This window comes from Bufo bufo, chromosome 2 (genome assembly GCF_905171765.1).
Source record: "Bufo bufo chromosome 2, aBufBuf1.1, whole genome shotgun sequence".
Classification (NCBI taxonomy): Eukaryota; Metazoa; Chordata; class Amphibia; order Anura; family Bufonidae; genus Bufo; species Bufo bufo.
The window spans coordinates 208,819,863-208,839,449 of NC_053390.1; the positions used below are offsets into that span (position 1 = coordinate 208,819,863).

General features: G+C 42.8%; 1 protein-coding gene across 4 annotated transcripts in view; it reads left to right on the forward strand.

The window, feature by feature from the left end:
* Positions 1 to 19,587, forward strand: part of CUX2 (cut like homeobox 2) — a 534,292-nt gene that overhangs the window by 501,152 nt on the left and 13,553 nt on the right. For all 4 annotated transcript variants that reach the window (XM_040416060.1, XM_040416062.1, XM_040416061.1 and 1 more), the window contains 4 exons: positions 3,097 to 3,869; positions 7,097 to 7,256; positions 12,511 to 12,792; positions 19,216 to 19,404. In XM_040416060.1, the coding sequence (XP_040271994.1) occupies positions 3,097 to 3,869; positions 7,097 to 7,256; positions 12,511 to 12,792; positions 19,216 to 19,404 (1,404 nt within the window). The remainder of the gene's footprint in view (positions 1 to 3,096; positions 3,870 to 7,096; positions 7,257 to 12,510; positions 12,793 to 19,215; positions 19,405 to 19,587) is intronic.

Below are 19,587 nucleotides of genomic sequence, written 5' to 3' on the forward strand. Positions count from 1 at the left end.
AGAAGAGAACTGTCTGAGGACTTGAGAACTAAAATTGTGGAAAAATATCAACAATCTCAAGGTTACAAGTCCATCTCCAGAGATCTAGATTTGCCTTTGTCCACAGTGCGCAACATTATCAAGAAGTTTGCAACCCATGGCACTGTAGCTAATCTCCCTGGGCGTGGACGGAAGAGAAAAATTGATGAAAGGTGTCAACGCAGGATAGTCCGGATGGTGGATAAGCAGCCCCAAACAAGTTCCAAAGATATTCAAGCAGTCCTGCAGGCTCATGGAGCATCAGTGTCAGCGCGAACTATCCATTGACATTTAAATGAAATTAAACGCTATGGCAGGAGACCCAGGAGGACCCCACTGCTGACACAGAGACATAAAATAGCAAGACTACATTTTGCAAAAATGAACTCGAGTAAGCCAAAATCCTTCTGGGAAAACGTATTGTGGACAGATAAGACCAAGATAGAGCTTTTTGGTAAAGCACATCATTCTACTGTTTACCGAAAACGGAATGAGGCCTACAAAGAAAAGAACACAGTACCTACAGTGAAATATGGTGGAGGTTCATTGATGTTTTGAGGTTGTTTTCCTGCCTCTGGCACTGGGTGCCTTGAATGTGTGCAAGTCATCATGAAATCTGAGGATTACCAACGGATTTTGGGTCTCACTGTAGAGCCCAGTGTCAGAAAGCTAGGTTTGCTTCCAGCAGGACAATGACCCCAAACATACGTCAAAAAGCACCCAGAAGTGGATGGCAACAAAGCGCTGGAGAGTTCTGAAGTGGCCAGCAATGAGTCCAGATCTAAATCCCATTGAACACCTGTGGAGAGATCTTAAAATTGCTGTTGGGAAAAGGCGCCCTTCCAATAAGAGAGACTTGGAGCAGTTTGCTAAGGAAGAGTAGTCCATAATTCCGGGTGAGAGGTGTCAGAAGCTTATTGATTGTTATAGGAAGCAACTGATTTCAGTTATTTTTTCCAAAGGGTGTGCAACCAAATATTAAGTTAAGGGTGCCAACATTTATGGCCATGACTGTATGTACGAGTACTAGATTAGAGCTCAGCAACCTCTGAAACTACAACTCCCATAATGCTCCATCCTATTCTGTGGAAGTTAATAGAACATCTGAGTAAGTGTGCCTGCTGGGAGTTGTAGTTTCACAACAGCTGGAGTGCAGAATGTTGCTGACCCCTGTACTAGATAGCTGGAAGTGGTTCATTTGTTCTGATTATTTGTAGTCAAATAATTTGGATCTTGACTGTTATGATTCTCCAAGTAATAGTGATCATGGCATCACAAGAAAGGAGGGTCTCCCTGTGTATTATGAAACAAAAATGAAAAAGTAAAAATTCACCTTGAGGGACCATAGAAATATAAGGTAAACAAAATAATTAGTTAAAATACACAAAAAGAGCCGTTATTTAATAAATGAAAGATATAAAACATTTTAGGGTACGTCCACATGTGACATCAAAGCCAGAGTTGTACAGTACCAAAGTGAATGAAAAAAGAAAAATACTGTGCTGAAGACCAAAATACTGCACAAATTCCATATATGTTATGTCCACATCTGCCCACCTTTCATTGTGTATACACTGTATACAGAATATAGTTTGCATTTAGGACTGCAAATGTGCTGTTATACTGCCACCTGCTGCCTGATTCTATACTTTAATTTTGCTTATCATATTGACTGTACTGTATATGAGGATAGTCACAGGACAGTGAAAAAAAAATGTTAGCGGGCATTTTTCACCGATTTCTTTCTGAGTAATGGCCATTAAAAATGGCTCCCTTGAATTGAATACTTTTGGTTCATGCAAATGGACAAAATAGGACATATCCTCTTTTTTGACAGCTGTTATTCAAGGTCTTTATGTGACCGTTTTTCACTGTCGTGTGAATGTAGTCTTAGAAACACTTGAGGTAATTATATACAGTGTACTTTTTCACAATGTAATTTCTAGCTTTACATTTTTATTCCACAGTTCAATAGGGAATCATAATAGCAACCTGCAGTGATGTAAAACCTTTTCCACAGATTAGGATTGTATTGTTTTACTGTTGCATGGACACTTTGAAGGGCAATGGCAGGAATTTTGTGGTATCGTGCACCATATTACATCACATCACATGAACATGCTCAAGATACAATGACAGAAACACTAAGGCTGGTTCCAGACGAGCGAGTGTCACACTCCGGATTCGCAGCGCAGCTCCCATACTGAACTTCCAGCATTGACAGGGTCGCATAGCATTATAAAATAATTTATGATGCTATGTAACCCTTAGAGTTCTGGAATGTGTTGGATAACACTATGTATCCAGAAGTCAACTCCAAGTGTTAGCAGTGTGATATCAACATCGGCTCATTCATGCATATATGGTGTACCTGTCCAAGAATTGTGCTTGTTGACAGGGATCTTGACTTTGACGCATATCACAAAATCTGTTGTGCCTCTTACACTGTTAGGCCTCTTGCACACGACCGTGTTCTGGCCGTGCTGCGGACCGTAATTTGCGGTCCGCAATGCACGGGCACCGACCGTGGGGCTGCCGCATGCAGATCGCAACCCCATTTACTTGAAAGGGGTCTGCGATCCATCCGTTCCTCAAAAACGGACAAGTTCTATTTTTTGCAGAACGGAACTCCACGGAAGCACACGGCCTTAAAGGGATGTTCTCATCTGGACATTTATGGCAAATCCACATTTGTGACTGTCTGAAAAGTAGGTGGATATAGGCAGGAGGGATGTGACATCCATGGTCCAGCAAATTTACTATACCGGTAATTTATACCATTAACTGTTACAAATTCTAACTCAAATCTATGTCGGCTCATAGCTGTTCTTTCAGGTGCATGGAGGGTGAAAGGCACATCTCACACTAGAGTAGAACTAGATCAAGAGTGGTGTATGATGTGCCAGTCTTGATAAATTCCCCCCAATGTTTTGATGCTCTTGTAGATGTATACTTTTATAAATTAGATAATACGACCATTTAAATGGGAACAGACTAGGATATAGACGTTGGAGTATCATGGTTGCATTTCTTCTACACTTTTCTTAATTGCTATACATGTTTTTATTGTTTATGCAGGTGAAACAAAAGCCTTGAGTGTTCCTTTCTCATCGTCTGCCAGCAGTAACAGTGGTTCTGAAGATGCAATAAAGAATATTCTGGAGCAGGCAAGAAGAGAAATGCAGGCACAGCAGAAGGCATTGTTAGAAATAGAAACAGGCAGTGGGCAGAGGTCCATTTCTACACCCCCAAATGAGCGCCCCATACTCACTCCCTCCACACACAAAGCACCTCATGTGTACATTAAACAGGAGGACAGCAGCCTTCTAACCAGCACAAGCTCCACGCAGACACCACTGAGTGTACTGTCTCCAGCGGCTTTTGTACAAAACATCATACGCAAAGTAAAGTCAGAAATAGGCGATGCAGGGTCATACTTTGATCAGCACTGGGCATCGGAGAAAAGCATTCTGAGCCGTCCATTTACCTCTGTGTCTCCATCACTATCTTCCTCATCTTCAAGCTACTCTAGCATGATAAATGGTCGACCTTGGAAGAAAGGAGAAAATATTGAAACTTCACAAAATGAGGAAGATATATCCAATGGAGAAGAAACACATAAGATAGTGGAGATAAAGACAGAGGCTGGAAGTCTGGATAGTCAGAACACGAATCAGCTCTCCTACTACCCTGCCTATGTTCCTAGGAATCTCAAGCCCACTGTTCCTCCTCTCACCCCAGAGCAGTATGAGCTCTACATGTACAGAGAAGTGGACACCTTGGACTTAACCAGACAAGTTAAAGAAAAATTAGCAAAAAATGGCATCTGCCAGAGAATCTTTGGCGAGAAGGTATTACAATGGCACAGCTCTGACACCACGTTTATTTTTCAAACCTTACTGAACAGTGATCAATGTTATATATCCTACTCTATAAATGAAATGTAAGGGCGTAATTTATCAAACTGGTGTAAAGTAGAACTGGCTTAGTTGCCCATAGCAACCAATCAGATTCCTCATTTCATTTTCCAAAGGAGCTGTCCAAAATAAAAGGTGGAATCTGATTGGTTGTTATGGGCAACTAAGCCAGTTCTACTTTACACCAGCTTGATATATGACCCCATCAATTCCTATATTTGCTGCCACTTTAAGGCTACATGCCCCCGAGCATTAAAAATGGGCGTGTGCTGGCCATTTAAGTAACGGCCGTCGCACTTCCATTTTTAGCATCAATAAAAATTTATGGGGTTATTCACATGGCCTGTGAATAGAGGCTGTCAAAAAAAATAGGGCATGTCCTATTTTTGGCTGTTTTCACAGCCAGATGCACACCATTGGAATCAATCCACTTAGAGGCTACATGCACACGAAAAAACAAACACACTGTCAGTTTTTCATTACCATTTTTCAACCATTTGTGCATCCATTTTCTGGCTGTTTTGCATCCATTTTTCATGGTTGTTAAAAATGACTGTTAAAAATGGATATTTGATTGGCTTTTTTAATAAAATCTCAACCTCTGCTGTATACAAAATGTCCCCCATAATGGCCCCCATCAGTAATGATGTCCCCCATAGTGTCCCCAGTAGTAATAATGTCTCCCCATATTGGCCCATAATGTCCCTCATAGTGGCCATCAGTTGTAAGAATGCCCCCATAGTGGCCCCAAATGTCTCTAATTTTTTTTTAGAAGAAAAAAAACATTACACACCTCATCCACGTGCAGGGGCAGTCAGTCCTTTCTTGATTGTGAAGGACCTGCCCAAGGGCCTGCGCTAAGCGTGATGACTTCACCACATGCTCCCAGAATGATCTCGTTTTGACGTCATCACACTGAGCGTAGTTCCTTCAGCAGGTCCTTCACAATCAAGAGTGGAGCTACTGCCTCTACAGTAGTGCAAGTGGATGAAGTGGGTGATTTTTATTTTAACCCCTACAAGGCCATATTGAACTAGCGTACCCAGTTTTAACGGCCATTAGACTGGTGCACTCCTGTTTAATTGGCCATTAAAAATTGTCCCATTGATTTCAGTGGGGTCAGTCTGGCCGTGAAAACAGCCAAAAATAGGACATGTCCTATTCTTTGACGCCCGCTATTCACTGGCCGTTAAGAAAAACAGCAATGTGAATAGTCCCATAGACTTTAATCAGTGCTAAAAATGGCCGTTACTTAAACGGCCGTCACGCGGACATTTTTAACATTCGTGTTCATGTAGCCTTAGGGTTCTGTCAGTTAAAACATGTCCTTTCCAAAGTTTTCTTTTTATCCATATATTTCAAATGCCTCTTAAAAGGGCATTTTAAACTTGAGACATTTTTAAAAGGGCTCTGAAATAGTCAAAGCAGTGCAGTGTTAGGGGGTCCCTCCCTCTCTCTTTCTTTTGGTGAAAGGTTAGACTTTGAGCTCTTGTACATTATACCACTGCACCTTAAAGGGGTTGTCCCATGAAAAATATTCTACATTTTTAAAACCACCACCTGGATCTGAATACATTTGTAATTGCATGTAATTAAAAATTTTAGTATAGCCAGTGAGTTATTCAATAACCTGTATCTACTGTTAGAAGCTGTGACAGTTAGGCCCCTTGCAGACGAGCGCGTCCGGATTAGGCCCGGATGTGTCCCGGGTGCATTGCGGCAAACCCGCAATGTGTTTTGCACGCGCGTGACAAAAAACTGAATGTGGTACCCAGACCCGAACGTCTTCACTGAAGTTCAGGTTTGGGTTCGGTGTTGTGTAGATGTAATTATTTTCCCTTATAACATGGTTATAAGGGAAAATGATAGCATTCTTTAATACAGAATGCTTTGTACAAGGTCAATTGAGGATTAAAAAATAATAATAATTAGCTCACTTCCTCCAATTGATCGCGTAGCTGCCGGTCTCCTGATCTTTCTTCAGGACCTGTCAAAGGACCTGTGGTGACGTCACTCACTGAGCTCATCACATGGTCCAATCACATGGTCCATCACCTCGTCACCACAGGTTCTTTAGCCGGCAGCTAATGATTAAAGAAGTAAGAAGAGACCGGCTGCTACGCGATCAAGAGGAGGTGGTGAGTTAATATATATATTTTTTTAACCCTCAATTGACCTTCTACTAAGCATTCTGTATTAAAGAATGCTATTATTTTCCCTTATACCCATGTTATAAGGGAAAATAATACAGTAAATAGACTGTCATCTTAGCAACTATGCGTGAAAATCGCACCGCATCCGCACTTGCTTGCGGATGCTTGCGATTTTCACGCAGCCCCATTCACTTCTATGGAGCCTGCGTTGCGTGGAAAACGCACAATATAGAGCATGCTGCGATTTTCATGCAACGCACAAGTGATGCGTGAAAATCACCGCTCATGTGCACAGCCCCATAGAAATGAATGGGTCCAGATTCAGTGCAGGTGCAATGCGTTCACCTCACGCATTGCACCCACGCGGAAAACTCGCCGTGTGAAAGGACACATCCCCTAAGCTGCCAGCCTGAAGTAAATAGAACAATTGGAGAAATGAATGGGGAGATCTCTGGATCCATGCGAGGTACAGGGCTGGTTCTAGCTAGCTTTGTATGAAAGAGAATGTCACATACTATGTGATGTCTGATTTTACTTTTTTCATTGATGATGGAATAACCCCTTTAAATAGACTATACTAATATGCAGCCCTTTAAATTGTTTGACGGCCTCTATAATTGGTGGTATTAGAGCTTTCACCCACTACATGGATGTCCACATATGTCCATGTTTTGCAGACGGAAATTGGAACAGGCATGCGAATCCAGCCTTGAAGAAGGATGTGTGATTTCATCAATTATGGATTGCAAAGGGTGAAATCCACACTGAAAATTCACAACATAAAATGACATGCCATGGATTTAAATATCTGCACCACATGTCAAATTCCATGTGAAGATATTTCATAAGTGTATGAATGAGACTTGGCGAACTTTAGACGCCGAACTTAAAACACAAGTTCGCTCAACACTAATGTATGCTAGTTGACTGCTGCACATTTATTTCTAAGCTAACATTTTACAATTACCATTTGGCTGTGTAATCATTGTAACCCATGTTTTTACTCAGGTACTGGGATTATCTCAAGGTAGTGTGAGTGACATGTTGTCCAGACCGAAACCATGGAGTAAGCTGACCCAGAAAGGACGTGAACCTTTCATTCGCATGCAGTTGTGGCTGACAGATCAGCTTGGTCAAGGGATTACCCAGCAGCCAGCTCTATCACAAGGTACTTACATACATTTCTACTGAGAGGTAAACTCGTTATTTACTTGTCAATATAAGCATTTGGTGAGCGAAAGAGAGCTTAAAGGGGTTGTCTCACGTCGTCATTTTTCCATCAAATTATACACTTTCGTTTCTATGGTTACAACCACCGTAAAATCCAGCAGTGGTGGCTGTGCTTGCACACTATAGGAAAAAGCGCAGGCCTATGCACACTCCCATGGTCCCGGCCACCAGAGAGGCTGGCATCTTTTCCACCTGGCATCTTGCAGGGTGGTCATAACCATGGAAACGAGCAGTATATAATGTGATAGAAAACTGAATCCAGCCAGCAAAGGAAGCAATTGTCACGACGGGGAGTGGGGGAAACCCCCCACCGTGCGGTATCAAAGGGATAAAGGGTAGCTGCTAGGCCAGGACGCCGGGATCAGGGAGCAAGTCACCTCCTATTGCATCCCTAATCCTCTCCCTAGCTCCTAACCGTATGAGCCAACCCAGATGGTAGGAGGGCTCATACTCCGGAACCTCGGGGCCCTCGGAGATGGCAGGTAAGCGAGACTAGTAACCTATGACCTATCCTCAGGCTAGCAGTAAAACATAAGTAGAAGCAGCACCACACGGTCCTTGGTCGATGTAAACACACGATGCAACAGCCTCACCATTGACCCATGATCCAGCAGGCCATGAGATAAGCGAAAAACAAGATTGGCACCGGCAGCATCTCACATCATCCAAATTTTATTGCGACCTCAAGACATAGTACGACAAATACAGCAACGTTTCTGGTGATACTCAGCCTTTGTCAAGCCTAATGACATCATCATAATTACACATATATATACCCCACATATAAAAGCACACCCCCTCACAGTCACCAATGATAATCGCTGGTCATGTCATTTGCCAATCGCTATCTCCTATGTATTAGCCTAATAGGTTATTACCTTTCACCTGATCACAAGCATGGTGTGGTGGTATTAGCTATGTCGGCGTTGTCACATGTAATGTGCGCAAATGCGCACAGCTGCACTTACTTAATAGGGTGTATCCCTGTATCCATGGCAGCTGACGGCGCTAGTTCCTACAGCCAATCAGCTGTTCTAATCACATCATGGCGCACGCGATCATGTGATATGCCCGCTGACCTCATCAAGACGCGCAACTGCGCGTCTGATGACCATAGCACGTGATCGGCACTCACGCACGGCGTCATTACAGTGCAGCATCCACAGTGTCATGGTAACGGGGACACATCCTAGATATAATAATTCAAAGAGAGTCATTACCACAGCTATAGCAGGAGGGATCCATTTGGATCAACCAATCTGTAAATCGCATGGAGCAACTCCGATTATCATAGCCAAAAAAAACGCCTAGTCTACATGGTCATATAGCATTTGATACATACAACAAATTATTTACATCAACGGCATTGTAGAAGCCATCAATACATTGTATACATCCCCTATTCACGAAGTCTGACACACCAGATTGATTAAAGACCTATGGTCACCTCAGGGAGTGGGGGATGAATCATCAAAAATTATTTTACATGTAACATTATAAAAACAAGATGTCCCAATATCCAAGGGACATACTACCAACTCATCTCAATCAATGGAGGTGACGTTAAATTCTATATTAAGGCCAAATGGTTGTAGAGACCTAATGGTGTGAATCCATTTTAGTTCCTTTCTTCTCAGGATTTAATTTCTGTCCCCACCCCGTCTCAGATATCCTACACTATCAATAGCACGAAACCTTAATTGATTTATGGAATGATTATGTTCAATGAAATGTTTTGCAACCGGTTTATCCAATGCACCCTTTCTTATTGTACTTTTGTGTTTATTAATTCTTTCTCTCAATTCCATCGTGGTCTCACCCACGTATATCAAGCTGCATGGGCACTGTATCATGTATACCACATCCGTGGATCTACATGTATAGTGTCCTCTAATTTTAAACAATTTACCACTATATGGGTGTGCAAAACCGTCGCCTTTCATGATGCCACTGCAGTTGCAACATGAAAGGCAAGGGAAATTGCCATCTCTCAATGGTGCCAACCTCTTCTGTCTTTCAACATCCTTACCCCCTACATCTGCTTTGACAATTTTATCCCGTAGGTTCGGACTTCTCTTATAAGCCATCATTGTGAGGGGGTGTGCTTTTATATGTGGGGTATATACAGTACAGACCAAAAGTTTGGACACACCTTCTTATTCAAAGAGTTTTCTTTATTTTCATGACTATGAAAATTGTAGATTCACACTGAAGGCATCAAAACTATGAATTAACACATGTGGAATTATATACATAACAAACAAGTGTGAAACAACTGAAAATATGTCATATTCTAGGTTCTTCAAAGTAGCCATCTTTTGCTTTGATTACGGCTTTGCACACTCTTGGCATTCTCTTGATGAGCTTCAAGAGGTAGTCCCCTGAAATGGTTTTCACTTCATAGGTGTGCCCGGTCAGGTTTAATAAGTGGGATTTCTTGCCTTATAAATGGGGTTGGGACCATCAGTTGCGTTGAGGAGAAGTCAGGTGGATACACAGCTGATAGTCCTACTGAATAGACTGTTAGAATTTGTATTATGGCAAGAAAAAAGCAGCTAAGTAAAGAAAAACGAGTGGCCATCATTACTTTAAGAAATGAAGGTCAGTCAGTCAGCCGAAAAATTGGGAAAACTTTGAAAGTAAGGGCTATTTGACCATGAAGGAGAGTGATGGGGTGCTGCGCCAGATGACCTGGCCTCCACAGTCACCGGACCTGAACCAAATTGAGATGGTTTGGGGTGAGCTGGACCGCAGAGTGAAGGCAAAAGGGCCAACAAGTGCTAAGCATCTCTGGGAACTCCTTCAAGATTGTTGGAAGACCATTTTAGGGGACTACCTCTTGAAGCTCATCAAGAGAATGCCAAAAGTGTGCAAAGCAGTAATCAAAGCAAAAGGTGGCTACTTTGAAGAACCTAGAATATGACATATTTTCAGTTGTTTCACACTTGTTTGTTATGTATATAATTCCACATGTGTTAATTCATAGTTTTGATGCCTTCATAGTCATGAAAATAAAGAAAACTCTTTGAATGAGAAGGTGTGTCCAAACTTTTGGTCTGTACTGTATATGTGTAATTATGATGATGTCATTAGGCTTGACAAAGGCTGAGTATCAGCCGAAACTTTGCTGTATTTGTCGTACTATGTCTTGAGGTCGCAATAAAATTTGGGTGATGTGAGATGCTGCCGGTGCCAATCTTGTTTTTCGCTATTCTCAGGCTAAGTCATCAATATCAGATTGGCGTGGTTCCAACTCCCAGCACCCCGCGAATCAGCTGCTTGAAGACAACGCACGTCTCAAACGTTTACCTGTCACTGTTTACCTGCTCGCCGACGACATTGCTGTGGAGAGAGGTGTAATTACATCTCACCCGTCCAATTCAATGGGATGGCTCCATTCTGTTCACTTGCAACAGCTTAAAACAGCTGATTGGCCGATCTGATATTGATGACTTATCCTGAGGTTAGGTCATCAAGATAGTAAAAGCAGAGAACCCCTTTAACATCTATGGAAGGCTTAAAGGGGACATATCACATTTTCTATACGTACTGTGGGGAAGATTTACTAATGTAAATGTGCCACAATGAATGACGTTTATTAAGCCAGCAGCTTCACACCGGTGTGCTGTGACTGATTTCTTACCACATTTATTACGTATCTTTTTTTTTTTGGTGCTGTGCTTGACAAGGGGAATGACTATGTGGGGAAAGGACTTAACTTAGTAGGAATTGTGTCGTGTTCGAAGATGGGACATCGGCCTTTACAATTGTGCCAAAATCGTGGCACACAATTCTAGCTCAATGTAAGTCAGGCTACCATCCAGCATCACATATTGTGATTATTCTGGCACAAATATACAACATCTAGTCCAAATTTACACTGTCTATGTATTAGACAGGATTAGTAAGGCCTCTTTCACATGGGCGAGTTTTCCACGCGGGTGCAATGCACTGAATCACGACTCTTTCATCTCTATGGGGCTGTGCACATGAGCGGTAAAGTGAATGGGGCTGCGTGAAAATCGCAAGCATCCGCAAGCAAGTGCGGATGCGGTGCGATTTTTACGCATGGTTTCTAGGTGACGATCGGGATGGGGACCCGATCATTATTACTTTTCCTTATAACATGGTTATAAGGGAAAATAGTAGCATTCTTAATACAGAATGTTAAGTAAATTACGGATGGAGGAGTTAAAAAAAAAATATATAATGTAACTCACCTCATCCACTTGTTCGCGCAGCCCGGCTTGTCTTCTTTCTTCTTCTTTGATGACCTAGGAGGAAAAGGACCTTTGGTGACGTCACTGCGCTCACGACATGGTGATGGACCATGTGACGGACCATGTGATGAGCGCATCGATGTCATCAAAGGTCCTTTTCCTCCTAGGTCATCAAAGAAGAAGAAGAAGAAAGAAGACGAGCCAGGCAGCGCGAACAAGTGGATGAGGTGAGTTTATTTTATTTTTTTTATTTTTTTTTACCCCTCCATCCCTGAATTTACATAGCATTCTGTATTAAGAATGCTATTATTTTCCCTTATAACCGTGTTACTTATAAGGGAAAATAATAAAATCTACAGAATACCTAACCCAAACCCGAACTTCAGTGAAGAAGTCCAGGTTTGGGTTTGGGTACCACATTCAGTTTTTATCACGCATGTGCAAAATGCATTGCACTCGCGCGAAAACAAAACAAAACTGAAGAACGCAACGCAATCACATACAAAACTCACCCCACTCGCAGGCAAAATCGCACTATTTTCCCGCGACGCACCTGCATCCTATCCGGCCCTCATACGCTACGACCAGTGTGAAAAAGGCCTAAATCTGCCCCTGTGTGCCCTATTACATTCCAAATGTCTAAGTCTCACCCCACATTTATCTCTTAGAAAGAAGTGTTTCTATGAACACATTTCATACGTGCTTAGAGGTTTCAGAAGTCTATAGATTCGCAAAGGCATGTCTGCGGAAGCTGTTTGTACGTGTATCTGTATATTTCCAGGCAGTTATGATTTCCAGTGTCTCACAAAGGATGCTCAAAGCACCAGCATGCCTTTGAAGCAGTACATGAGATACTTGTATCTGTGTACTCCGGTATGTCACTCTTTATTATTCATATATATAAATGGTCATCTACACACTCAAGCGCTCAAAAGTTAGAGTTCTTTTTGTATGTTTGTTTTTTCATTTAAGGCACAGCGAGTCCTTCTGAAACGCATCCATCCCCATCTCCACCACCAAGTCCATCAGACCAAGAAAAAAGTCTGACTGAGCCAGTTATGTTAAGTTTGGAAAGCAGCAAAGAGAATCAGCAACCAGAGATTAAATCTGTTTCTTCACTCAGTAGCATAACCTTTCCAAGTCCTCACCCAGCGACCACGGCAGGTATCCAAGAGATTGTGGCAATGTCTCCAGAGCTTGACACCTATTCCATTACCAAGAAGGTTAAGGAAGTGTTGACGGACAATAATCTAGGTAAATGGTTCTACAGTCCTGCCATTAAGTGTGGATAAAGGCATGTGAACAATTTAGCTCCAGATTCCCAGAAATGTAATTTCTGGGCAAATTGTGGCAGAATTTAGATGCATTTATATTAATAACTTTCCAATATTTTCATTTGACACTAGTATCTTTTAGGTCTCTTTAAGAGTAGATAACGGGTCCACTAATTACATCTGATGAAGGGATTCAGAAATATCTTATCTTGGTGCAGCAAGCTGTGGGCTCTACAGCCAATGGGCAGCAAACAAAGTACTTACATGTAGGACAGAGTTAATGTTTGCTCATATTGATCTACTAGTCCTGTCTGAGTATTACTTAGGTCATTTTGTCTGTGCACAAATCACCATCCTACTGCTAACCCTGTCAAAGTTCCCCATTTAGAATTATACTTGTGCAGGAAACAAGGGCTTCTATATACAGGGAGTGCAGAATTATTAGGCAAGTTGTATTTTTGAGGATTAATTTTATTATTGAACAACAACCATGTTCTCAATGAACCCAAAAAAACTCATTAATATCAAAGCTGAATATTTTTGGAAGTAGTTTTTAGTTTGTTTTTAGTTTTAGCTATTTTAGGGGGATATCTGTGTGTGCATGTGACTATTACTGTGCATAATTATTAGGCAACTTAACAAAAAACAAATATATACCCATTTCAATTATTTATTTTTACCAGTGAAACCAATATAACATCTCAACATTCACAAATATACATTTCTGACATTCAAAAACAAAACAAAAACAAATCAGTGACCAATATAGCCACCTTTCTTTGCAAGGACACTCAAAAGCCTGCCATCCATGGATTCTGTCAGTGTTTTGATCTGTTCACCATCAACATTGCGTGCAGCAGCAACCACAGCCTCCCAGACACTGTTCAGAGAGGTGTACTGTTTTCCCTCCTTGTAAATCTCACATTTGATGATGGACCACAGGTTCTCAATGGGGTTCAGATCAGGTGAACAAGGAGGCCATGTCATTAGATTTTCTTCTTTTATACCCTTTCTTGCCAGCCACGCTGTGGAGTACTTGGACGCGTGTGATGGAGCATTGTCCTGCATGAAAATCATGTTTTTCTTGAAGGATGCAGACTTCTTCCTGTACCACTGCTTGAAGAAGGTGTCTTCCAGAAACTGGCAGTAGGACTGGGAGTTGAGCTTGACTCCATCCTCAACCCGAAAAGGCCCCACAAGCTCATCTTTGATGATACCAGCCCAAACCAGTACTCCACCTCCACCTTGCTGGCGTCTGAGTCGGACTGGAGCTCTCTGCCCTTTACCAATCCAGCCACGGGCCCATCCATCTGGCCCATCAAGACTCACTCTCATTTCATCAGTCCATAAAACCTTAGAAAAATCAGTCTTGAGATATTTCTTGGCCCAGTCTTGACGTTTAAGCTTGTGTGTCTGGTTCAGTGGTGGTCGTCTTTCAGCCTTTCTTACCTTGGCCATGTCTCTGAGTATTGCACACCTTGTGCTTTTGGGCACTCCAGTGATGTTGCAGCTCTGAAATATGGCCAAACTGGTGGCATCTTGGCAGCTGCACGCTTGACTTTTCTCAGTTCATGGGCAGTTATTTTGCGCCTTGGTTTCTCCACACGCTTCTTGCGACCCTGTTGACTATTTTGTAATGAAACGCTTGATTGTTCGATGATCACGCTTCAGAAGCTTTGCAATTTTAAGAGTGCTGCATCCCTCTGCAAGATATCTCACTATTTTTGACTTTTCTGAGCCTGTCAAGTCCTTCTTTTGACCCATTTTGCCAAAGGAAAGGAAGTTGCCTAATAATTATGCACACCTAATATAGGGTGTTGATGTCATTAGACCACACCCCTTCTCATTACAGAGATGCACATCACCTAATATGCTTAATTGGTAGTAGGCTTTCGAGCCTATACAGCTTGGAGTAAGACAACATGCATAAAGAGGATGATGTGGTCAAAATACTCATTTGCCTAATAATTCTGCACGCAGTGTACAGTATAGTCCATGTAATATTAGTGTTTTTACATCATTAATTCTCATACTTTCTTTAGTTTCCATTATATAAATCACATTGATTTATATACACATTTCCAAGAAGGATAGGGACATAATAAAAAAAACTGAAACAAGCATACTTTGTAATCTCAGGTTAGAGAATTAATGGGAAAAGCTAAATCATTCGGTTTCTTAATTTTTAGTCATTAACACATTAGTAAAAAGATTAATCCATTCTCCAATTTTTACAGTGCCTACTCAGTAGTCGGGTCACCAGGGTTGGTTTTAGATAAAGTATGGCCCTGGACAAAATTAAAAGAGCGGCCCCAAAGCTCCATACTATGGAGGAGATCACTGCATGTGTTTGCAGCGCTCCTCCACTAACAAGCAGGCGATTGCCAAGAAGGAACGCTTCCCTCCTGACAATCGCCTGACAAGTCTTTTAATGTAATGCAGCCCTAAGCGGTGTATAGTGTAAGTGATGCTGAGTCCGGTTATGTAATTTTTATCTTCATACTCCCTTGCATTCTGACACTTTTCTCCAACAAACCAGCAGTAAAAAGGCACTGAGAGGACTCCTCTTTGAGTCCTCTCCACTATGTACGTGAGCACGGGAGTCCTCTCCATGCATTTTACTGTTGCTTTGTTGGAGCACAGTGAGTATGAAGATAAAAATGGCATAACGAGACCTGCATCAATTACACTATAGACTTCTTACACTAGTTTAGGGGGTTGTTTTGGAGCTGACAGATTATAAAAACATTATGTGCAGTAGTCCACAAAGCATATGCCCTCCACACACAAAATTATATACATACACCGTCATAAAATAATACTGCTATACACCAAATATTATTTCCATACTGTTACAAAAAATGCATTATACAAAGACCAAATGATACCTCTACACAAGGCTCAAATAATACTGTCACTCCATAACCATTATATTATTACTGTTACATGGTGACTGAATATTATTATATATTGTTATTGAATAAAACACTATACAAAAAAATAAATAAAACTCTGTACAATGACCATGACTACACAGGTGCCTGTAGGCCGTATAAGTGATTACAGTGCAGGTAAATCCAGTGACTCACAGGTGATGTCTTCTCTGATTGTAGTGGTTTACTTTTACCATCATGAAGTCTTCTTCCAGCCATGAGTTGTGTCTGCAGAGTTTACTATTCAGGCATCATTGTCTCCTCACTTTTCAAGCACCCTGTCTACCTCTTTACCAATCTACAGAAATACCCCCTGCCTGTTACTGCCCCATTTACTCCATCACTGTATCTGCTTTGTGGCACAGTGCTTCCAAATACAGTACTTCAGAAATAACAGTGGCATACTATATATATAGTAGTTCCCTATATTGTGCCACAGAGTTTAATTGTGGCCTAGTCGGTAACAGTAAAGTTAAACCCATTTGTGATCCAGACGGTAATGGTGCCTGCACACAGTAATAGTGTTACGATTCATTTTTTTTACAGACTATCCCCACCATTACACAGACTGCTAACCATACCACCTGTTACACAAACTGCTGCCTATTCACCTTTGTTACACAGATTGCTCCCCATGCCCCTTCTCTGACTGCTATCCGCACACACCTCTATTAAACAGATTGCTCCCCATGCCCCTATTTGTTAAACAGATTGTTCTTCATACCCACATCTCTCTCACACACTGCTCCCATGGTCTCTCTTCTGTTCTTACTGCTCCATGTCCTCCACTCTCACAGGCTACGGCCTATTCCTCTCTGTTACACAGACTACTCGCCATGCCACCTGTACACAGACTGCTCCCCATACCATCCGCTGTTACATAGAGTGCTGCCCATACCCCATTACAGACTATTCCCCATGCTCCCCGCTACCCAGACTGCTCCCAATACCACCATGTGTTACTCAGATTGCTCTCCAACCCCTCTCTAACATTACTTTACAGTTACTTGTTTCTGTAGAAGGTTGTTCCTCCCTGCACTGATTGTGGAGATGAGTGCAATGAGGGTATAGAGAGGACAGTGCATTTGTAACTGAACAGCCACAAAGCTCAGGCAGAGAGCTTCATCAGTGATTTGCCTGATCATTGAAGGAAATTATCTCCTAGTTTGTTTTCCCTGGAAGTGCACTAGAGAAGAAGTTGGCCAAATTCTCAACTGCTTAAGGCCTCATGCACACGACCGTTGTGTGCATCCGTGGCCGTTGTGCCGTTTTCCGTTTTTTTTTTTCGCGGACCCATTGACTTCCAATGGGTCCGTGGAAAAATCGGAAAATGCACCGTTTTGCAGCCGCATCCGTGATCAGTGTTTCCTGTCCGTAAAAAAAATATGACCTGTCCTATTTTTTTTGACTGACAACGGTTCACGGACCCATTCAAGTCAATGGGTCCGTGAAAGAACACGGATGCACACAAGATTGGCATCCGCGTCCGTGATCCGTGGCCGTAGGTTACTTTCATACAGAAAGCTTTTTCAGAGCTGAGTTTTCACTTCGTGAAAACTCATATCCGACAGTATATTCTAACACAGAGGCGTTCCCATGGTGATGGGGACGCTTCTAGTTAAAATATACTACGAACTGTGTACATGACTGCCCCCTGCTGCCTGGAAGCACCCGATCTTTTACAGGGGGCTGTGATCCGCACAATTAACCCCTCAGGTGCTGCACCTGAGGGGTTAATTGTGCATATGCTAGCCCCCTATAAGAGATCAGGGGCTGCCAGGCAGCAGGGGGCAGACCCCCCCCCCCCCCCCCCCCAGTTTTAATTTCATTGGTGGCCAGTGCGGGCCCCCCCCCCCCCCCTCTATTGTATTAGTTTCATTGGTGGCACAGTGTGCGGCCCCCCTCGGCTCCCCCTCCCTCCCTCTATTGTAATATTTTCATTGGTGGCACAGTGTGCGCCCCCCCCCCTCCCTCCCTCTATTGTATTATCATTGGTGGCCAGTGTGCGGCCCCCCCTCTATTGTATTAATATCATTGGTGGCCAGTGTGCGGCCTCCCCTCTCCCCCCCCCCCCCCCCCTCCCCGATCATTGGTGGCAGCGGAGAGTTCCGATCGGAGTCCCAGTTTAATCGCTGGGGCTCCGATCGGTAACCATGGCAACCAGGACGCTACTGCAGACCTGGTTGCCATGGTTACTTAGCAATATTAGAAGCATCATACTTACCTGCTGCGCTGTCTGTGACCGGCCGGGAGCTCCTCCTACTGGTAAGTGACAGATCATTAAGCAATGTGCAGCACAGACCTGTCACTTACCAGTAGGAGGAGCTCCCGGCCGGACACAGACAGCGCAGCAGGTAAGTATGATGCTTCTAATATTGTAATATTGCTAAGTAACCATGGCAACCAGGCCTGCAGTAGCGTCCTGGTTGCCATGGTTACCGATCGGAGCCCCAGCGATTAAACTGGGACTCCGATCGGAACTCTCCGCTGCCACCAATGATCGGGCGGGGGGGGGGGGGGAGGCCGCACACTGTGCCACCAATGAAAATAATACAATAGAGGGGAGGGGGGGGGCCCGCACACTGGCCACCAATGATATTACAATAGAGGGGGGGGGGGGCGCACACTGGCCACCAATGATATTCAAACTGGGGAGGGAGGGGGGTCTGCTGCCTGGCAGCCCCTGATCTCTTACAGGGGGCTATGATACGCACAATTAACCCCTTCAGGTGCGGCACCCCCTGTAAGAGATCGGGTGCTGCCAGGGGGCAGTCATGTACACAGTTTGTAGTATATTCTAACTTGAAGCGTCCCCATCACCATGGGAACGCCTCTGTGTTAGAATATACTGTCGGACATGAGTTTCACAATGTAACTCAAATCCGATGGTATATTCTAACATAGAGGCGTTTCCATGGTGATGGGGACGCTTCAAACTAAAATATATCATCGGATTGGAGAAAACTCCGATCCTATGGTATATTAACTCCTGACTTTACATTGAAAGTCAATGGGAGACGGATCTGTTTGCAATTGCACCATATTGTGTCAACGTCAAACGGATCCGTCCCCATTGACTTGCATTGTAAGTCAGGACGGATCCGTTTGGCTTCGCACGGCCAGGCGGACACCAAAACAACTTTTTTTTTCATGTCCGTGGATACTCCAAAAATCAAGGAAGACCCACGGACGAAAAAACGGTCACGGAAAAACGGAACCCGTTTTTGCGGACCGCAAAAAAAAATGGTCGTGTGCAGGAGGCCTAAAGTTAATATTTTGGTGCACTTATTTGAAATAAGTACTGAAACTGCTGCTGTGGATACTATGTAAGGAAAGAAGGTAAAAATTTCAAGTGTATCTTCAGTTAACATTATTACAATATTACATAGATTATATTAGTTGCAGTTTTTTTCTTGATGTGATGTAGCACAAACAATAATATATGTATGTGTGTCCTTCATCTTTCATAGGTCAGAGGTTATTTGGAGAGAGCATCTTGGGTCTTACTCAGGGGTCTGTATCAGATCTACTTTCCAGGCCCAAACCTTGGCATAAGCTGAGTTTAAAGGGCAGAGAGCCATTTGTTCGCATGCAGCTATGGCTGAGTGATCCACACAACATTGAAAAACTGAGAGACATGAAGAAGATGGAAAAAAAAGGTGAGTGTTAGAGACCAACCATACAATGACACAACTATAAGACACAAACTTTAAAGGATTCTATAATATGAAGTTAGCACAGATTTATAGTAGTACAGATGTCCAGATGTAATTTACCACCACAATTTATATCCGCTGTTCTGCTCCATTAACCCCTTCCCGACCAGCGGCGTAACTTGCTGC